General features: G+C 42.0%; 1 protein-coding gene across 2 annotated transcripts in view; it reads left to right on the plus strand.

Moving 5' to 3' along the window:
* Nucleotides 1–23,016, plus strand: part of SPEF2 (sperm flagellar 2) — a 237,957-nt gene that overhangs the window by 185,775 nt on the left and 29,166 nt on the right. For both annotated transcript variants that reach the window (XM_082264268.1, XM_082264269.1), the window contains exons 25-31: nucleotides 3,661–3,821; nucleotides 10,497–10,680; nucleotides 12,014–12,173; nucleotides 14,383–14,514; nucleotides 17,240–17,378; nucleotides 18,750–18,979; nucleotides 22,553–22,659. In XM_082264268.1, the coding sequence (XP_082120394.1) occupies nucleotides 3,661–3,821; nucleotides 10,497–10,680; nucleotides 12,014–12,173; nucleotides 14,383–14,514; nucleotides 17,240–17,378; nucleotides 18,750–18,979; nucleotides 22,553–22,659 (1,113 nt within the window). The remainder of the gene's footprint in view (nucleotides 1–3,660; nucleotides 3,822–10,496; nucleotides 10,681–12,013; nucleotides 12,174–14,382; nucleotides 14,515–17,239; nucleotides 17,379–18,749; nucleotides 18,980–22,552; nucleotides 22,660–23,016) is intronic.

Raw genomic sequence — 23,016 nt, forward strand, 5'->3', positions numbered from 1 at the left:
TAATGAGCACTGATAAGGCCGCACTGACAGGCACTGATGATGAGGCACTGATGGGGTGGCACTGATGATGAGGCACTAATATGCAGCACTGATGGGCACTGCTAGGCTGCACTGATATGCAGCACTGATGGGCACTGATATGTGGCACGGATAGGTAGCAATGATATGCAGCATTGTTGTGCACTGATAGGTGGCACTGATGGGCACTGATAGGTGGCACTGGACACTGATAGGTGGCACTAATGGGCACTGATAGGCAGCATTGATGGGCATAGGTGAGCGGCACTGATAGATGGCAAAGATGGGCACTGGTGGGCGACACTGATAGATGGCAATGATGGGCAGCACTAATGAGGAGGGCACTGGCAGGCTCCCTGAGCACTGATTGACATCCCTGGTGGCATGGGTGGGAATCCCTGGTGGCTATGGGTGGGCATCCCCGGTGGGCAATCCCTGGTGGCTCTAGTGGCATCCCCAAGAGTCTCCACTGGTAAAAATAATGCTCTGACTACACAGACCCCTTCCTGTCAGGAGAGCCAATCAACGGCACTTCCTATTTACTATGTGACCAGCTGGTCACATGGTAAAGAGCCTACATCATAGGCTCTTTACTGGGATCAGAGATGCGGTGTGTCAGAGTTACACACCATACCACTGTCCTGCTGGACGTCATATGACAGCCAGTCAGGATAGAGCAACCACTTTGCCGCCATCATTTTGCTATATGACGGGCGGAAAGTGGTTAAGCACCAGACTATGGTGTGAAACGTGTCAGCTGTTATTGCTGCTGTACTTGATCTCCACGTTGCTGTATGAGTTTTTTTTATACACAATAAAGGTGTTGCATCTGAAATGCAGCCATCCAGGACTTTTTTGCTTTACACAGCCAAAAGCACTTACAATGTGCACTTGCGCATCAGAACTTGACCACAGAGCAATGGAAGAAGATGGCCTGGTCTATTTAATCACATTTTATTTTACATCATGTGGATGACTGTGTTTTTTAAACCGTAGAAGAGGTGTCATCAGGGTGTACTATAGGAATAAGGCAAGGTGGTGGCAGTGTGATGCTTTGTCTAATGGAGTCCATGCCTTCATGGGTCAGGGCTGTATTGGTGGCAAAAAGGGGAAGTGATCTACTCACTATTAGGTTAGTGGTCATAATGTTATAGAGGGTGATCATAATGTTATGACTTATCGGTGTATTCCAATACCAAGGGTGCCTGTAAACTCTGGCTGAGCAGGTGACAGTGCTCCCAGCATTAAAAGAAAGAAATGTGTGTGCCCTTTGTGCACTGTATTTCCTAGTGTGGGCTGCTTGTGAATGTGGTTTTTCTCATGTTCCCAGGCTTAGGCTCTGCCGTTTTGTCAGTTACTATTTTCATAGCTGCCTTCATAAATCTTTATGGCAGGTGCTGCTATTCCCATTACTGGGCTTGTTCACTAAGACAATGCAAGGCGCATTGCTGAACTCTACCAGCCATATATCTTTTTCTTGGAGTCAGATGATGAACAGAGAAAATCGGATTGGCTGCATTGAGTCAACGGGTCTTATTCTCATTGCAGAATACCCCTGTATGCAAATCTAGTCTATAACAAGCATGCCCAGCATACTGAGGTTTGTCCATGGATTTCAAAAGTTTACCTGAGTATAAACTGTATAACCTTTACAATCTTTAAGTAAATACTGTAAAAAGGGTAAAGCAGCAGGATTATAGGAGTTAAATACCACTGCAAGCAACACTTACCTCTCCCCACAGTTTACACACTGACCGCAGAAATCCTGACCCATCAATATTATTTAAATACAAGTAGTTGCACCCCCTAAACATCTTTGACGGCTCTGTCAATTCCGTTAATGATCGGGACAGGAAGCCTACAGTCAGCTTGTGGTCTACAGGGACAAAGGATATCCAGGAGCATATATTCGGCTGTATCATCCAAAATATTGTTTTGGATTTTACATGCTAACGTTACAGTGCCTTGCAAAAGTATTCGGCCCCCTTGAACTTTGCAACCTTTTGCTACATTTCATACTTCAAACATAAAGATATAAAACTGTATTTTTTTGTGAAGAATCAACAACAAGTGGGACACAATATTTCAAACTTTGTTAACAAATAAAAAACTGAAAAATTGGGCATGCAATATTATTCAGCCCCTTTACTTTCAGTGCAGCAAACTCTCTCCAGAAGTTCAGTGAGGATCTCTGAATGATCCAATGTTGACCTAAATGACTAATGATGATAAATAGAATCCACCTGTGTGTAATCAAGTCCCCGTATAAATGCACCTGCACTGTGATAGTCTCAGAGGTCCGTTTAAAGCGCAGAGAGCATCATGAAGAATAAGGAACACACCAGGCAGGTCCGAGATACTGTTGTGGAGAAGTTTAAAGCCGGATTTGGATACAAAAAGATTTCCCAAGCTTTAAACATCCCAAGGAGCACTGTGCAAGCGATAATATGGAAATGGAAGGACTATCAGACCACTGCAAATCTACGAAGACCTGGCCGTCCCTCTAAACTTTCAGCTTATACAAGGAGAAGACTGATCAGAGATGTAGCCAAGAGGCCCATGATCACTCTGGATGAACTGCAGAGATCTACGGCTGAGGTGGGAGACTCTGTCCATAGGACAGCAATCAGTTGTATACTGCACATATCTGGCCTTTATGGAAGAGTGGCAAGAAGAAAGCCATTTCTTAAAGATATCCATAAAAAGTGTTGTTTAAAGTTTGCCACAAGCCACCTGGGAGACACACCAAACATGTGGAAGAAGGTGCTCTGGTCAGATGAAACCAAAATCAAACTTTTTGGCAACAATGCAAAACGTTATGTTTGGTGTAAAAGCAACACAGCTCATCACCCTGAACACACCATCCCCACTGTCAAACAGGGTTGTGGCAGCATCATGGTTTGGGCCTGCTTTTCTTCAGCAGGGACAGAGAAGATGGTTAAAATTGATGGGAAGATGGATGGAGCCAAATACAGGACCATTCTGGAAGAAAACCTGATGGAGTCTGCAAAAGACCTGAGACTGGGACGGAGATTTGTCTTCCAACAAGACAATGATCCAAAACATAAAGCAAAATCTACAATGGAATGGTTCACAAATAAACATATCCAGGTGTTAGAATGGCCAAGTCAAAGTCCAGACCTGAATCCAATTGAGAATCTGTGGAAAGAACGGAAAACTGCTGTTCACAAACGCTCTCCATCCAACCTCACTGAGCCCGAGCTGTTTTGCAAGGACGAATGGGCAAAAATTTCTGTCTCTCGATGTGCAAAACCTATAGAGACATACCCCAAGCGACTTACAGCTTTAATCGCAGCAAAAGGTGGCGCTACAAAGTATTAACTTAAGGGGGCTGAATAATTTTGCATGCCCAATTTTTCAGTTTTTTATTTGTTAAAAAAGTTTGAAATATCCAATAAAGTTCGTTCCACTTCATGATTGTGTCCCACTTGTTGTTGAATCTTCACAAAAAAAATTACAGTTTTATATCTTTATGTTTGAAGCCTGAAATGTGGCAAAAGGTCGAAAAGTTCAAGGGGGCCGAATACTTTCGCAAGGCACTGTACCATGGTTGGGTAATGAGGTAAACACACAATATACATACATTATTAGTTGGTTAATTTGTTGGGATTTTTTACACAGGCAGAAGTTGACCGCTTTCAAGATACAATGAGATTTCTTCATGATTATTATCAAGGAATGGAGAACAAAATTCCACCTGAAAACAGCCAGGAATTTGCCCGTATTCCTTTGCTCGATATCACTAATTCCAGTGTACCGGAGGAACCTGAACTGCCCAAAAGGTACAAAAGATTTCTATACATTCCCATAGAATAAACCTTGTGTGTGAAGTGGCCGTCTTTGTTTTCATCTTAGCAACCAGTCAGCTTCTCCCCTTCTTACCAAAATTGGCCATAAAAAGATAGAATCATAATGTCTGCTTTTGTACTGCTTTTTTTTAATTATTGTTTTTCATTTATTTACTTTTCAGTGTTTGTAGTGGTTCTGAGCTTAAAGTACATATAAACCCTAACAATTAATGTATTTTATTTGCCCTATTTGATTTGCTAAATATACTGTACCTTTAAAATAGTTTTGTTACATTTGATCCTGCCAGAAATCCAGAGCCCTCTGCCTCTGCTGCATTTATCAACCGTGTCCAGTTTACCTCAAGAAAACCGCCCTCCTATGTTAAAGGGATTCTAAAGGCTCAGGGTTTTTAGCTTCATGCGTTTTATGCATGAAGGTAAACAACCTTCAGTATGTGGTTCACTCTGCCAGCCCCCCTAATACTTACCTGAGCTCAATCTCAATCCACTGATATGCATTAGAGCAGCAGCTCACCTTGCTTCCTGCCTTTTCATTGAGATAACAGCGAGAGCCATGGGCTCCTGCTGCTGTCAATCACAGCCAGTAAGGAGGGACTGGGGGCGGGGCCAAACCTCGCTCTGTAGGGTTGGATCCCAGAAGCTGTGCAGGGATGACGCTGCGGCACCGGAAGTGACGGCGGGGCCGGTGCAGTGCATCGTGGGACCAAAGAAGACGCAAGAGGACACAGAAGAGGATCGCCCTGGCTTCAAGCTGCCCACACCTGAGATGGCAGCGCTGGAGAATACATTTTCAAGGTAAGTATTTCTTCTAAAAGGTGCAACCCGGGCCAGATCAGAGGCTAGCCATTGTGGAATGCACTAGCCCTGACTGTCCCGGGGGTATTTTTATTAAAAAAAACGTTCACTGGGTGGAACTCCGCTTTAATTGAATAAGGTGAACTTAGAAGCTGATTGGCTACCATTTAGAGCTGCACCAGATTTTGAACTCACCAGTTTTAGTAAACCAACCATTGTGTATCTTATGGACGCATAGAGCAGGGCTCAGGAGTGAGCATGCATGAGTGCCCCCAGAGCAAGTGGGTTGCTGTGGGGGCATTCAGCAGGGGGAAGGAGCCAAGATCGCTGGTGGGGCTACCGAGCAGTAGAGGATCGGGACTGCGCTGTGCAAAACTATGGCACAAAGCAGGTAAGTATGACATTTTTTGTTATGTAAAAAAAAAATGTTTTCCTTTAGCATCACTTTAAGGTGATAAAGAGAGGAGAAAATGTCCTGCAGTTCTGCACTTCCTATCCTAGAGTGACACCCTAGAACCAGATGTTTTGTATTGGCATGAACACCAGGTGAAAATAAAGGGGGAAAGCCTAAGAATAGAAACCGAATGCAGCCACCAAGAAAGAATACACCACTCTAGGTCTGCCAGATACACACTGCCACAATAGCACTGAACAGGTGCCGGCCAAGCTTACAGTTGATGAAGAAGTAAAATGGAAGTCTGGAGGGCTGCCCTACTGTGGAAATCAATTTTATTTACAAAATCACCTAACAGGGTAAAAACTTTAGGGAAACAGCAGCGGAGGAGCAGGTTGACCCGCTGACAAGTTTTGCGCTACACTAGCACAAAACGGATATGAGTAAGCGCTAGTGTAGCGTGAAACATGTCAGTGTGTCATCCTGCTCCTCTGCTGCTATTTCCTTTATACTTTTACCCCGTTTGCCAATTTTCTAAATAAAGATGATTTCTTCAGTAGTGCAGCTGTCCAGATTTCCTTTTTCCTTAATGCAGCCACTACATCTAAGGACTGGTAAGTTGCAATATATTAAATTTTAGTCCTTGGGTTTAGCCACACATTACCATGCTTCCTGAACGTCCAATATAACGCTCTCCGAATGGCACAAGCTTTTACCAGCAGCTTGCTATGTTGCACTAAGCCCTATGCAACATGTTACTAAATGTTATTGATAGGATTAATCCTATGTGTATTTACGTACGCAATGCTGACAGATTTCTAGACCATTTTCATCAGTAGCTGCTTCTGCAGGTGACAGCACAGCACCATTTCTAACTGGTATACCGCCATGGTAACTGCTGATCTGCCACACTCATTTTGGATGTTCCTTGTATCTACAATAAATTGAGCCACCCTTATAGATGTGGGTTTGTTTAAGGATACTCTGTGACAGGAAAAGGTAAACACAAAAGTATAATAATAGTCTTTGCCAGGAAAGGCAAGAAAATTTCACCAGCACACCATGGATTTCCAGAACAGGTCCAAAGCTTTATTCAGCTGTCACATGATTGTAACAGAAATAATGTTTCGGAGCCTCGCAGGGCATGTGACATGCCTGATGATTGGGTCCTGCGAGACTCCAAAACGTTATTTCTGCTATAATGATGTAGCTGCTGAATAAAGCTTTGGACCTACTAGATATGAGAGCAAAATCAGCGCAACACAGTGGATATATAAACTGAAATTATTGTGCCATAAACACACAATTAATTTAAAATCATGAGAATAAAAATAATGTGCTAGTGCTAATTAAAGTGCAAACATTTAATATTCAGTGTTAGATGCAATAAAGCGGCTGCTAGCACTATAAATGCTTCCACTGCACATCTAATGGCACTTTTCCACTGCAAGTACCGGCTCGGCTCTACTCGGCCCTGCTTGGCCCGGTTTGCTTTTCCACTGCTGGTACCGCATGGTATAGTGTTGGAACGGTTCGGTACGGTATGGTTTGCTTTTCCACTAAAGTAGTACTAGAGTTAAGTGGGTTGGATAACAACGGGGTGGGTGGGATTCTCTGACCAATCAGTGGCTAGTAGTGACTGCATGCAAAGGATTGTGGGATATGGTACCGGGTATGGTACCTCTTGGAACCACAATCGAGGTGGTACTGTTTTTGAGAGCTGTACCGTTCAGTTCCATGCAGTGGAAAAGCGCCGCCGTACCGTACCGTACCGTACCGAACCGTTCCTACACCGTACCATGCGGTACCAGCAGTGGAAAAGCACAAAGCGAGCCGAACCGTTCGGTTCCAAGCAGTGGAAAAGTGCCATAAGATCATTAGTAAAGAGAAGTGCAGCGCCACTTAAAAATATATGAATGTTAAATGTGCAACATTAGTAAGTGCAAATAAAGTGAGAAAGTGCCATACATAGATATACACAATCACAATTCATATGAATATAAATTGTGCATAAAAATATTGTTCCTAAAAATCGCACAAGATAAATGAATATACAAAACACCAATTAGAATATTCAAGCTTATGCAAAAGTCCCAAAACCTCAAATATATAAAATTAAATGTATTAAAGTCCAGTGCAAAAAAGAGTCTTTGTGCAAAAATGTCAAGATATGGACTACAAAAGCCAGAAAGTGTTGGTGCTTGAGAGTGAAACTTCAGAAATCAAAAATCCTCCACCACATATAATTGGCCACTCTCCTCACACGTTACGTCATGTGATTGACCCCTACTGACGAAGTCAATCAGATGACGTAATGCGTATAGGGGTTGGAGCCTGCTATCGGATGTCTCCTCGCTCTGCATCTCAGTATTGAGAGGATCGTGTTATCAAGCCCACACAGCTGATTGTGCCCGAAAATGTGAGTTGGATATCTATTGTATTTTTGCCCTAATAAAGCTATACATACAGAGAGCACTAGATTTGTCCCTATTTTTTGTCTCCCATTGGAGAAATTGCTAAGGATAGTGAGTGTGGAGAATCGCATTTCACAAGATACTGGCTGATTATCATTCACAAGATTATATCCCTTTCTGGGAACAGCTTGTTCTGACCCACTGATAACATAGGGGTCAGAACGTGAGGTGAGCGGCCAATTGTATGTGGGGGAGGATTTTTGATTTCTGAAGTTTCACTCTCAAGCACCATCACTTTCTGGCTTTTATAGTCCACATCTTGACATTTTAGCACAAATAAACTTTTTTGCACTGGACTTTCATACATTTAATTTTATATATTTGAGGTTTTGGGACTTTTGCATAAGCTTGAATATTCTAATTGGTGTTTTATATATTCATTTATCTTGTGCGATTTTAAGGAACAATATTTTTATGCACGATTCATATTCATATGAATTGTGATTGTGTATATCTATGTATGGCACTTTCTCACTTTATTTGCACTTACTAATGTTGCACATTTAACATTCATATATTTTTAAGTGGCGCTTCACTTCTCTTTACTATAAAGCTTTGGACCTGTTCTGGAAATCCATGGTGTGTTGGTGACATTCTCTTGCTCTGATTATCTTCAGTTCTATCCGGTGGTCGCTGCAGCACCCATATACACACAAAGACACTTTTCAGGAACATGTGTGTTGGGAATACTAAGTTGGAATCATTGCCAGGAAAGGTCCCGAGTGGCTTGATTATCAAACTTGGTGAGGAGAGGGGCAAATAAAATGTGAAAGGAAACACTAATTGTGTCAATGACAACAGTGACAATTTTAAATATACTGTATATCCCACTCATCTGATAATGTAAGTCAAGAATCACAAATTGTTTTATTTCTGTGACATATAAAAAAAAAAGGTTTTTACACAATTGCTTTGTACTTTTATATCCTGTTTGGGCAGATGTTGAATTTCTTTATTATTAATTTCACTTGCCAGAGCCAGCAGCACACCACTGCATCCATACAGAACAGATGGCCTGTGCCGTCGAGGTCTTTACCATTTTTCAGAAATTGGCAGCAAAAATTTTTACTGACATCTATTGCCTTCATTAGAAGCTGTAACTTACAGAGCTAATCCTGTAGGCTGTAAGCTTATAAAGACAGGACTCTACCTTTACACAGGCTATCCCCCCTTCATTCTATTATGAATGCTGCTGCTAGACTAATACACCTTACTAACCAATCCCTGACTGCTGCTCCTCTCTGCCATTACCTGTACTGGCTTCCCCTACCCCGCCGTATAAAATTCAAAATACTAACCACAACATACAAGGCCATCCACAACATCGACCCCAGCTACATCAACAACCTCATCTGCAGATATTGCCCATATCGTCCTCTTCACTCCTCTGAAGACCTCCTGCTCTCTAGCTCCCTTGTTACCTCCTCTTATGCTCGCCTTCAGGACTTCCCCAGAACCTCTCCTATTCTCTGGAACTCCCTGCCCCAGTATGTTTGGTCAGCCCCCACCCTGTCCTCCTTTAGGTGATTCCTGAAAACTCACTTATTCAGGGAACCCTACCTTACCTCATCCTAAGAACTGTACCCAAGTCGCCTTCATCAGATCATCCCCACAGCTATTACCTTTTGTACCACCTCCCCCTCCCTTTAGACTGTCATAAACAGGGCTCTCCTATTCCTACTGCATTGAACTGTATTGTAATTGTACTGCCCCCCCCCTCTACATTGTAAAGCGCTGCGCAAACTTTTGGCACTATATAAATCCTGTATAATAATACCGTAATTATAAGCTGCCCATTAACAGATTGAAATTCGGCCTGTGCAGAAGGGATTGGCTGAATTCCGATCAGATTTTCTGGCCATCCCTGTTTAACAGAAGTCAAAAATTTGCAGAGCCAGTGCAAGAATTTTTGTCTACACAGGCAACGGTGCATTTTGCGTGTACTTGTGTTTTAGGGGAAAACTGTAGTTTTAAGATTTTAATGGTTTAAATTATAGATGTGAAAGAGTTAAGTTTATACTATTGTCTTATCAATGTGTTCTATGGCTTGTGTAGACAAGCAAGTGGCTTCCTTTCTGTTGCATTCAACTTGCATTTGAGATCATTCACAGTTTATTGGCAGGTGTATCTGACCTCCATCTAAGCTGCATAGACCTGCTTCAAGCTTCTTTTGCATTCTTATTGAATTAAGGAGTGCAAGAAATTCTGATTGTGAACTAAAGCTCCTCTACACAGGCCCTTAATGGTAAACATTTTAAAGTTGAAGTTTAGGAATGACAATTCTTACAGTTGTATCAGTCCAGCTTGGTATGCATGTATGTGCTATACCTATGGGATCCTATGGGATCCCCCAAGAATACGGAAATCACTGTAGTAGGCACAAATGCTACAGTGATTGCCACTAGCATTTTGGCTCTATGATGAATGACTGCACTATTGTATAGTAACCACAGTGGGTCACTCGCTCTGGCATGGGGACCATTTAGAGAACACTCAATGAATGTAAAGTGTTCTCTGATTGGACAAGGTAGAGGTCACTGCCCCACCATTCCACCTCACCCAGTCAGAGAACACATTCACTGAGAATATGCTAAATTTACATTACATGGCACCCATGCTGAGCAAGCAATGTCCTGAATTCACAATGCAGCAGGGCAGCTGCTCAGCTTGGGACCTGGAAAATAGTGAAGATCACTGGTAGTAGTCATGCCTATACAGTAATTCCAACTTCTACATGCATCCCACAGGTATGACACATACATTTCTCCAAACTGTACCAATGTAACTATGTAATGACAATTCCCCTGTAGTGTGTCTGTATTATATAGTGTGTGTTTCCCTATGATTTCTTCACTTATACTGGAAATTGCAAGGCTTACATTATTAGAGAAATGCTATTTTACTTTGAAATGGAAGGGCATATTTAGAAGATTTATCTTATACTTAGTCACACTGAAGATTAATAAAAAAGTTTCCTCTTTGAAGGATTCCACTTGTTCCTCGAAGAACTCAGTCCCCAGAACAGAGCTCCGCCAAGCAGAGAAATAAGAATGCCACAATGAAAGGAAAAGATGATCCCTCCTTGGAGAGCAATGGGCACATCTCTGAAACCGATCAGAAAATTATTCATGACACATGGCAAACAGCATTATCTGCTATTACAAATATGGTAATGTCAGTTCATAGCATACTAGTCAACATCTTCACCTACAAAGTCAGGACAAGTCAAAAGTACACATCCTGATGAACCGGACAAAATTTGAGCTGTGGGTGGTCCAGTCTTCACTATTCCACCTGACATCCTTCATTCTAAAAAAATCAAAGGGAAGAACATTGTCATCCGAACAATGACTGCAGCCTTTAGCAGCCTTTTTAATTTTTTTACTCTAAAGCAGGGGTCTCCAAACTTTCTAAGAGCCAATTTACTGTCCTTCAGACATTAAGTGGGCCTGAACTGTGGCCAGTGTCCTGAAGTTACTGGGACTAAACAATGCCCCATCTTTGGTATTCGGGGGAGGAATAGTGTCCTATTGTTGGTGTCAGTGGAAGGAATAGTGTCCCATCGTTGGTGTCAGTGGAAGGAATAGTGTCCCATCGTTGGTGTCAGTGGGAGGAATAGTACTACATTGTTGGTGTTAGTTGGAGGAATAGTCCCCCAAGAGCTGGATAAAGGCAAACAAAGGGCCATATCTGGCCCCCAGGCCACAGTTTGGAGACCACTGCCCTAGAAGAGTTGTTTAAATAATTTTCAAGTTTAATGGACCCCTGCTAAAAATCATATCTACAACTCACAGTAAATTAGCGCAAGATCAGTAGGTATTAGGCATTTTATTAAATAAAAGAATAAAGAATGTTTCCAGGCTAAAATATCCAACAATGAAGGTGGATACTTTTTTAACATCTGATGCTCTATATGATAAAATAATTTTCAGTAACAATGCAAAATAAAATTAAAAATAATAATATGTTCCAGAAAAGAACCATAGACAGACTGCCTCACATTGGTGGCCTATGGAGAAATGCCTCCTTCTGTTGGTGTTAGGATCCTCTAACATTGGTGGGTAGTGAAGGTTTTCTTTACACTGGTGGTTAATGGGTGAGATGTCCTCTCACATCTGTGCTCTGTTAGAGGAAGAATTCCCTTTACATTGGTGGTCAGTGGAGAGAATGCACCATTTAATTGGGGGTCAGTGGGAAAAATGCCCCTTTCATTGTGATCAGAAGGATGAATACCCACATCACAATAGTGATTGGTGGGAAAAATGCCAACCTTACAAAGTTCATAATTTTTATGCCCTTTGTTCTGTCACATTACAAGGGCCGTCTTGAACTATGCAGTCAATATGCCACTGCTCAAGAAACCCCTAGCGATCCACAGAGCCCTAGTTCAGAATGGCCTAACTATAGTGTTTGCATTTGTAGATAGCCCTTACATCTATAGTTGATGACTAATGCAGTATGATGCAGTGATATTTAATAACTCTCCTGCCATGTGATTGCAGGCGGCTCTTGCAAAAGAAGTGCTAGAAGCAGAAGAGGAGAAGGAACGACAGATGATGGAAGCCAGGGAGAAGGAGCGGGTAAAAGCATCCCAAGGAGCTTCCAGAGACAGCATGAAAGGGGCAAAAAAGAAGCCTCCAAAGTCACCAAACAGAAAAAAAGGTATTGTTAATGTGCACAGGTTCTGGAAGAGAAACTTGTATTTGTACTTGTATTATACTGTATGTGATGCCCAGAACCAGACCCCAGGCCCTTAATGTCTAATTGTTATACACCACATATACCCTATATATGAATGACTTTTCTGACTTGCAGGTTTACCATAGCATGCATATTTATGCATGTAAAAATTAAATTGCAAGCAAGTTAAATCTTAGGGTCATAGAAATAAAGGGGATGTGGGAGGATGAGATAACAGGGGGAGGGTTCTTATTTGACCATGGTTCCAAAATATGTCCATAGGCGGTTTAAAAGCCTTTAGAGCTAATTATTTAGAGTTAACTGTGAATTATGACCCTAGTACTACTGTTCTTACTCACAGCGATACTTCACTGTTTACATACATGTACACGTCCTATGCGTGCATTTGCAATTGCACATGTGTGAAGGGCAACAGGATTACATTTTTATTTTTTTAAACTTTGTTTTTTCCTAATTTGATTTTTTTTTCACTCTTTTCATGATAGTATGGACAGGTGATGGGTGCTTTTTATGGAGATGTATGTTAAACCCATAATGTCTCCCCTGGCCTCTGCTACAGGTGACCAAGCACAGGGCTGTACTTGATCATCCGTTTGTGCTTTCCAGCTGGGAGTTTTGACAGCTTTTAACCCAGAAATGTTTACAGATTGGAGTGGAGGGGGCTTCACATTGCAGTAAAAGTGATCTACACCCGTCTGGAACACTTTTACCGAGAAGCTGGAAGCCAATTGAATTTTTTTTTTACTAGCCTCATGGTTGAAGCTGTGGGCTTGTTTGTACCCACCTGAGGTCCAGGCCATTCAAAGAATGGCCTTTGGGTGGCAAATGTTTAAAGCTGAACTCCAGACTAAACAAATATTGGTGAAATACAAGAGGTTTGTACATTTTTCTTGAGCTCATATGTATCTTCCTCCCAGATCTGTTGTGCAGGAGTTTCTGGTAATAAAGACCATTCACACTTGCTCTCTTCCTCCCAGCCAGTCTGTAGTTTTCTGCAGGGAGCCTGCAGTGGTTGGGCTTGCTGAGCCCCTCCAACAGCTCTGCTGTCTGTATAGGCCATATGTTGCATAGTAAAAATGTAATTGCTATTTTTGAAGGTAAAATCTGGGTTTGCATATGGTGCACACAAAATATTTATATCTTCTATGACTTTTTAGAGATGTGTTTCAATGAAAGTTTTTTGCATAGAGTTCAGCTTTAAGGTTTAATGTAGTTATGTATTTTTATGTATTAAAACTCCTCTGTAATTTGAACTCATGCAAATTGTTAACTTTCTTTTAAAGAAAGGAGTTTTTTTCTCAGTTTTAAAGTAGGCTAGACTATGGATATTTGTATAATTACAAATTCATAACAAGCAGAAAATAAGTTCTAATACAAGCCCTAACTGATCTCTATGACTGTAGCACTGTGGAGCAATTCATCCTCAAAGTTCACAAGAGATTAGGTAAAGTAGTTTGAATGGGGTCTGAGCACTCTGCTCTTTCCTTAGTTTACAGATTAAAAGGCTAGCAGATTCAGGAGGTCAATGAGAGTTTTTTTAAGGTAGGTTTCCTTCTTATTAAGAACATGTATATAGTTGAATGTCCACAATCCCACTACAGTTCTGCTTTAAGTACCCATTCTAGTGGTATGATGGTTTGTGCCCCCACCCCAGCCACCCCTCATTTTAGGCAAAGGTAAGTGCCTTTTTGGCAATTGGATTCAAATGTCACTGAATTAGCAGTTAACTTCTTGCAGTGTTTCTCAAAGTAAAGTGACCCTGCAGCTGCCATCAGCCCAGTCTGCCTTTACAGTCTCATAAAATGCTACTGTAAGTAAATTCTGACTCTTCTGAAAGCGGATAGCTCACTATTTATCTCTAACCCATTTATTATCATGCTCTGGCCAGCTGATGGGCCTTGTACACATAGTTATATAGTTACTGTACATGGTTAGGTTGAAAAAAGACACAAGTTCATCTAGTTCAAACAATAGTACACCATAGTCGTCCAAATTGAGGATGTAGTGATAAACAGAATCCTGTCAGCATTTCACCATATCGCCAAATGAGAAAAAGCAGCACCTCTGCAGGGAGCACATCAGCTTAGTACTGCAAACTCACACTGATATAAAATTGTATGTGTCCAGATTTAAAATAAGGGAAATCCTGAGCATTTTACATTTGTTACAGGAGGAAAATCTCCTGGACCTGCAGCCCCCTCGCCTCCCCCTTCAGCTCCCGAGGACAACACAGAGCTGCAGAGACAACAGGAATTGCAAATGAAAATGAAGCAAGAATATTTTGCTGCACTGGAATCTGAAGGTATTATTGTGTTGCAATAATAAACCAGTTACAATGTGTCTTTGTAGACTTTGATACTTATTGCAGATCTTCACCCTTAAATAACAGTTACCTCCTATAGACCCCTCCTCCCCTCCGCTACACAAAAAGAGCAGCTAACTAAATTACTTCTGTTCCCGCCCTCCATGCACATCACTCGTTTAGGTGAACAGTGTGAACTCTGCTGGCTGTACCTCTTGGGATATGCACGTCACATATCCCAGGAGGCATAGTCCTTCATTGACAAAGGAGGCCCAGTGGCCTGTCCTCGGGAGGCCCATCCGCCTGAACCTGAAAGAGCTGGCAACCTCGCGATGACATCACACAAGATGGCAGTGTGGGACAGAAGAGAAGAGGATCTCAGCAGCACAATTCTAGATCCACTGAGTGAGCAAGTACAGTAAAACCTTGGTTTGAGAGTAACTTGGTTTAAGAGCGCTTTGCAAGACAAGCAAAATTTTCAAATAAATTTTGACTTGATATACAAGCGATGTCTTGATATACAAGTTAAATTTAATGAAGGTACAACATTTAACAACTCACATGGTTGATGATTGGAACAGGCACATCTAAGGATGCAGGCATCCAGGCTAAAGCTGTCCACATAGACCTTCCTCCGCACCGCCATCTATGTCATCCCTTCCATGCTGCCCCTCCCTTTCAGATCGATTTACTGCAGGGTGGTCTTCCCAGTCAGGATTACAGACTGGCAGCCGGCGGTGCAGAAGATAGTCTATGTGGACAGCTTTACCCCGGATGCCTGCATACTTAGATGTGCATGTTTTATTCATCAACCATGTGAGTTGCACCTTCATTAAATGGAACCATATTGCTACACTTAGAGGCGCCTCTCTTCTCTTGGATACTCTGTAGCTCCTGTTGGATTTTGCTTCTAATCCCCTTGTGGAAGCGGCTATTTGTGGATGGACATTTTATGGTTATATAACCTAACGCAATGCTATAATCTTTTTATATGGATTATAAACTGAAGGATTTATGAATAAATGGTTGTGGAACGAATCATCTGAGTTTCCATTATTTCTTATGGGGAAATTCGCTTTGATATAAGAGTGCTTTGGATTACAAGCATGTTTCCGGACGAATTATGCTCACAATCCAAGGTTTAACTGTATTGGAAATGTGCAGAACACAGCATCAGCTAAGCAGGGGTTGAAAAAAAAAGTGGGTGAAGATCCTCTTTTTAAATAAAGAGAACATGTTAAAGGGCAAATCCACAGACAACATATGAAGCAGTGTTCTTAGTTAACCTCCCTACAGTAGGTGATCGAAGATCCATAAGGCTCCATTTACACTATGCAATTTGGAATTGCTCTGCACAAAGCTATATCTACCTTCCAAGTGGTCCTATATGCAAGGGACAAACTTAATCTTTCTCTGGACAAGATGAGCCATTTAGATCTTCAAACCAAGATGTCTCCGGCTTGGTGGCTTCTGTCCCTGGCATTGTAGGAAGACAGGATTTTTCTTCCCTTACATTGAAAGTTTGTCTCGTTAGACACCAGTCATCTGCTGTGTGCAGGATTTCTGGATCATCTGCTATTCAAGAGTTTTTGATCTCAGGAAGAATTAAAGCTTGTGAGCAAAATACTGGAGTGTTTGTTGTTGTTACTTTACTAGACACTTTATTTGGCTGGTCAGCCATCTGGTTTGGGTTCAATTAGCAAGTGCCAAAGCTTGGCTTACATCAATAATCAGGGGGTCACCAGGAGTGTTGGAAGTAGGGTGGAGTTTCATATTTCAATGAACTGCAGGGCAGATTTTCTGAACAGATAATATTTGGACCCAAGGGAATGGTCTCTCTTTTAGGAAATGTTCCGATGCATACAGTATGTCAACATTGGGGTATTCCAGATATGAAAGTGTTAGCCTCTCCGTTTCATAAGAAACTGACCAGATTTGTCTCCAGGGAGAGGAACCAAACGACAGAGGCCACAGATGCCCTTGCAGTGCTGTGGGAGCAGTGTGCCCTGATCTATGCATTTCTCTGCTAACACTTTTATCTTAACTACTTCAAAGCATGGAAGTCAAGGGTATTCTGGTCATTACCATATATAAGCCTGGCATAGGAGAGTGTGGTATGCCAACCTTGTGAGTCTGTTAGCTGACACTCCATGGTCTCCACCAGATCAGCCAGATCTGTTATCAAGATCACCCTGCCTCTGATTCACTGCCTTTGGCGGAACCCAGATCCTAAGAGACAGGCATTTAAGATTCAGTTGTCCCAGCTGTGCTTAAGCTTAATAGATCCATTTCCTGCTAGATCAGTCATTGAGCCTGGAAAACTTATTTTCACTGGTGTGAGTTTCTAGGGTTTCTGCACATTCTTTTTCAGTGGGCCATGTTCTTTCATTTCTTCAGTTAGGGGTAAAACAACATTTGAGCGTTAGCCCTATGAAGGGTCAGGTGTCTTCCCAACAGCATTGGGCAATGGTGCTTTGGTTGTGCTGTGCAATTTTTTGGGAAGTTCCTCTCAAGGTACCCCACAATGCTAAAGGACATGCGGGCTGGTATCATCATAGCGGGGGTGAGTGCTCCCATCTCCCTTGCTATTGGTATGCCAGCTTGCATGCCTGGTGCAAGACTGGTTACAGGACAGAAGAAAAAAACATTCCATGTTAGTTGTGTTAAATCTGTGTACAATTACATATTTCTTCACACATTTTGATTAGAAACATTTTTTCACCAGAGGCAGCTGTGAATGCTCGGCTTGAACTGATAAAAACAAAGGCCTTACAAGTGTACCAGGACATGTTATCAAAAGCACAGCAGGCTTATAAAGACATGAACATGTGGCTGGGGGCTCGCTTCCTTGCTGAGATGTCAAGGTAAGTAACCAAGTGTATACAATAATGTGTGTTATTTCCAGATCCACATGAGCAGCATATTGTCACTTATCTCCTAGGGAGCATTGCCCAGAACACTTTAAAATGTAGGTCAGATATACATGTTTAGAGTGGTGGGCTTTGGTGTTTTTTCAGGATGGAGCTGTCAGTCTTGGTGCATATTACTTAAAACGTAAACCTGTTAAAAAAGTTAAGCATAATTTTATATGATAATAATATAATAATTTTATATGATAATAAATATCTATATGTACATATGTTAAAGAATAAGTGCACTTATACTTGCTGCCTATTCCCTGACCTAAAGTAACCACCCCCACCCTTGATATATACTTACTTGCATCCCATGACAGCATCCTGACAAAATTCTCTTTCCGCTGGCTGCATCTGAACAGTCAATCCCCATACACTTAGGGCTATCTTGCGAGTGGGATGCATCGATAGGTATAGACTGCGCAGAAGCAACAATGCCCCAATGAGATCTATGGCCCTGACCTGTTTCGCCCACATCAAAAGCTTCATCAGGATGCTGCTGCTGCTCATGGCACGGATCTCAATTTTAATTTTTCCTCTTCGCGGAACCCATTACCTTTCTTCAATCTAATTAGTCCCACTTAAATGGCTTACCTCACTTTCAATTCTGTACATAATTGCAGTATATTTTAGTTCATACGGTTTAATTTAGTAAAACTGGAGATTGCAAAATCTAGTGCGGCTCTGAATAGAAACCAATCAGCTTCCAGGTTTTTTGTCAAAGCTTAATTGAACAAGCTGAAGTTAGAAGCTAATTGGCTACCATGCACCAGATTTTGCACTCTGCAGTTTTAGTAAATCAACTCCACAGGGTACTACAGTACATATTGATCAAAACAGGCACAAAGGGCACTTTACTTCTACTTTTCTTCTTTTATCACAATAAAGCTCCCAGCTGAATTATAACTTAAAGCGTTTGTTACCCCAACACTTTATATTCCTGATATGTGCCTGCTGTACCATGTACTTGTATGAGAACGTATCCTGTACTCTTTGCATTGCTTCCTTTATGTAAAAAGCCCTGGTGTCCCTGCCAGTCCCTCTGCTTTCCTATAAAAAAAAATGACCACACTAAGCAGGCGAACACATACACATCGTGGTCAGTTCTCTACCAGGGGAGCGAATGTGATCACCTACCAAAAAAAAGGGGAAAAGGGTATTTATTATGTTTTTTTTATTTTTATATCTATACAAAAATGTTTTGTATTTCATTTCTATTTTAAACTGAGTGTGTTGTTTTACAAGGTGATCATTTATAATCACTTTAAGCATAAACCAAATATTTTAGTGTGGATTACCCCTCTTTTTATCTTTTTGCAGTATTGACAAGTTGATCCAGACTGCTCGTCACCACATTGAAACAAGCACTAAGATACAGTATGAACTAGTCCTGGAGCAAACAGATTTCTATATCAGCTCTGATATCAAAGTTTTCCCAGATCCCATCCCACCTCCCAGACCTCCTCCGGTGGAAATGCCCTACAATGGCACTTTGACCATATCTCAGCTTCACAGATTACATCGTCAGTTTCTGCAGGTGGCTCCTGAAGGTAGCGCTAAACTGTTTGCTAGATATTTTAATATACAAAATAGCATTATTAAATGGAGCTATTGGGCAAGGTATTAAGACTAATAAATGTTGTGACGTAACCATCCAGCACCCAGCATGGGTGCTTCCGTCAAGATACAGTTTCCTCCAGTCTAGACCCAGGAACCGGGTATTGTAGCTGAACACCAAAGGACTAGATGACAATAGCTTAGGTGCAAATTGGAACTCACCTTATTGTTACAGAGTTAGTGTGGATGAAACAAGACACCAGTCCATCCAGTTCAACCTATGATGAGTGTTCTGTATAAGTGTTTATGTCAATAGTACATTTTATACCCGTGTATGTTGTGGTCTTTAAGGTGCCCATCTAATAGGTTTTTGAAACAATTGATGCTCCCCGCTGACACCACTGCTTGTGGAAGAGAATTCCACATCCTTACCGCTCTGACGGTTTAGAACCCTTTACGCACTTGAAGGTTAAACCACTTTACTTCTAATTTTAGTGAATGGCCACGAGTCCTTTTATATTCCGTTTCGCTGAATAGTTTGTTCCCTATGCTAGGGTCCACCAGTACAGTATTTGTACATTGATATAATATCCTCTCTCAAGCGTCTCTTCTCCAGAAATAATTAGTTCAATGCTTGTAGTCTTTCCTTATAGCTGAGATCCTCCAGTCCATTTATTAGCTTTGTTGCCCTTCTCTGGACTCTCTCCAGTTCCAGCACACCCTTCCTGAGGACTGGTGCTCAGAACTGGATGGCAATCTCGAGATGCGGCCGGACCAGAGTCTTGTAGAGTGGGAGAATTATCGTTTTATCCCTGGAGTGAATCCCCTTTTTAATACATGCCAGTATTCTGTTGGCTTTGCTTGCAGCAGCTTGACATTGCATGCCATTGCTGAGCTTGTCATCTGCTAGGACCCCCAGGTCCTTTTCTATCTTAGATTCATCCAAAGGCTCTCCCACTAGTGAGTAACTACCGTTCATATTTCTGGCACCCGAATGCATTACCTTACATTTTTCAACGTTAAACCTCATTTGCCATGTAGATGCCCACCCCATTATTTTTTTCAGTTCTTCTTGTAAGGTTTCCACATCCTGCATAGAAGTTATTGCCCTGGTTAATTTCGTATCATCCGCAAATACGGAGATTGAGCTGTTTATCCCACCCTCTAGGTTGTTTATGAATAAATTAAATAGGATGGATCCCAGGACAGATCCTTGGGAGATCCCACTTTCCACCACAGAGCATTCCGAATTCTCCCCATTTATCACCACCCTTTGGACTCACCCCTGAAGCCAGCTTTTAATCCTGGTACTCACTCTATGGTCCATACCTACATACCTTTGTTTGTACAGTACATGTTTGTGGGGAACAGTATCAAAATGCCTTTGCAAAATCCCACATCCACAGGCCTTCCTTTATCTAGATGGCAGCTCACTTCTTCATAGAAGGTTAATAGATTGGTCTGGCAAGAGCGATTTTTCATGAATCCATGCATTACTACTAATGATACAGTTTTCATTACTAAAGTCTTGTATATAATCCCTTATCACCCCCTCCAATATCTTACAGACTATTTATGTAAGGCTAATCGGCCTGTAATTCTTGATCATTCTTACAGGCAGCGGGAGGGGACATCCCCCCTCCTGCCGCCCACCGGGACTTCTACCGGCTCGCCCGGCAGCGGAAGTACAGCATAGAGACTGTCGATGATCAGATGGTCCCCGGCAGTCTCTATGACTCTCGGAGGCCTGGGTTCTAAGTAATTTTCTAGCAAAAAAATCATGAATTTTACATGTAGGAGCGGAGTGCCAGAAATGGCACGGTATGGAAGTGGTTAATTTAGCTCCTAAGTCCCTGAAATAGTTTTTTTAGGACTCTCCATCTCCCTCTACCTTTGTCATTGGTACCCACGTGTACCATGACAACTGGGTCCTCCCCAGCCCCACCCAATAATCTGTCCACCAGATCCGTGATGTGCCAAACCCGAGCGCCCAGTAAACAACAAACAGTTTGGCGCTTGCGGTCTTTTTGACAGATTGCCCTCTCTGTCCTTCTAATAATTGAGTCCCCTACCACTAGAACCTGTCTTTCCTTACCCTTAGCCTCGCTCCCTCCCTCACTAGAGGAGTTCTTACCCTGGCAGCTAGGGGCGCCGCTCTGCTCCAGCAATGCTGGTCCCTTTCTGGTTTCCCCAACATCATGCAGCAGGGCGTATTTATTGGGATGTTCCAGCCCAGGACCGGCCTCCTTGACTCTGTCCCCTCTACCCTTCCTATCTGTCACCCAACTACTCTGCTCTGGAGCCTGCACCCTTGTATCTCCACCCGCCTCTGTGCTGGCCCCTGCCGGCACCTGCCGAGTACGTTCCCAGCTCTCCTTAAAACGGAGTTCCACCCAAAAGTGGAACTTCTGCTTTAGGTAGTCCTAACCCCCTGACATGCCACATTAATTACCAACTAGTCACCTAAACAAGCCTAAGTGCCCAGATCATTTGGCAACAAGCCCACAACCCTGGATACACAAAGTACATTACACATTATCTTTAGCATAAACACATAAAATCCCACAATGGTTCGATAACCAGGTAAAGTGGACACAAAATTACCACATCTCCAAGAAATGAGCAGACAGACAGAAACAATAGGTGACTCAATTACCAAAAGTAATTCACACCTAGGAGGCACACAATGAGGCAAAGACACATAACATCCTAAACAGATTATAGAAGGATAGCCCAGTATCAGCTTGGTTTGAGTTGAATATATTAATATCTGCTCTGAGTCTCACAGTCTAAAGCAGTCATTGCTGATTTGGGCATGGAGGCCCCAAATATGTATCTGGGTCCTTCAGTTTCCAGAGTCTGTGTGTTTTGGGGAGACATGGCACTCACATTCCAATAAAGTCAAGGGGTATACGAAACAGCTATCAAAAGAGAGTACATAGTTGGCACATTAAGCAAGGTATCAAATGCGGAGCATTAGCTAAATACGAATAAATAGTTAATCGAACACTGTGAATGTGAAGTTAACCCAACCTCCCCAGACCTTGTCGAACTTAGCAGGAACCCTCCTGATACTTCAGTAAATCTTTAACAAACAAATGTAATGACTATACGTAATATACATTTTTTAGTTAGGGCCATTTCACCCTGCTGCGCTGTGGTTTGGCTGGAGCGCGGGTGTACCTGCGATTTTCATAAGGGTTACTTGCTGTTTCCCATAGACTTTCTATTATGTCCACATTTTTTGCCTGCTTTTGGCATGCTTTCTGAAAGCACACCAAAGATGCAGCATGCAGGACTTTTGGTGCGCTTTCAAAAAAACATGGCAAAAACGCGGGACATAATAGAAAGTTTACGGGAAACCGTGGGTACACCTACGCTGCGGCCAAACTGCAGTTTCTTTACTACAAAGTGACTACAGAGGGACATGTCCAAATAACTGCATATAGGGAAAACTCTACATTGTGTGGAATAGATATTACATATTTGGATTATCAAACCGTTTATCTGTTCATGTAGATATGTATGTTGCATAAAAGGACTACATTGACTGTCTCCCGGTGTAGGTATAATATCAGATAAGAAATTTACAGAAATTCTAATGGATCTCACGTCAATAAATCTTGGAGATGACACTCTTCCAGATCTGTGGATGCATCTTGCTCTTCCTGAGGTATGTTCAACCTTTCCAAACGTTCAGATTTATTGCAATCTGACTTGTGATAACCACAATTAGTTCCTCCATGTTACTAAATAGAAGGATCAGAAGCAGATGAGGGTTTAAACTAGAAATAACTTTACCATTCTTATTTAACTAAAGTTTTGCCCATGTTGTGACAGATATTTAATTTTACATCATAAATCTCACCTTATCTTTACTCCCCTGCCACTACATTAGGCAGTCAAGAGCAAGAAAGGACAGTTTGTGTGGATTAAGAATTGTTAAACAAAGCTTGGGATTGAACCCCCGTGTTTTTCAGTGCTAACCCAATTACAAAGCACAAGCTCTGTCACATGGGAAAAGGGAAGT

Source organism: Pelophylax lessonae, assembly GCF_965119305.1.
Source record: "Pelophylax lessonae genome assembly, chromosome: 1".
NCBI classification, from domain to species: domain Eukaryota; kingdom Metazoa; phylum Chordata; class Amphibia; order Anura; family Ranidae; genus Pelophylax; species Pelophylax lessonae.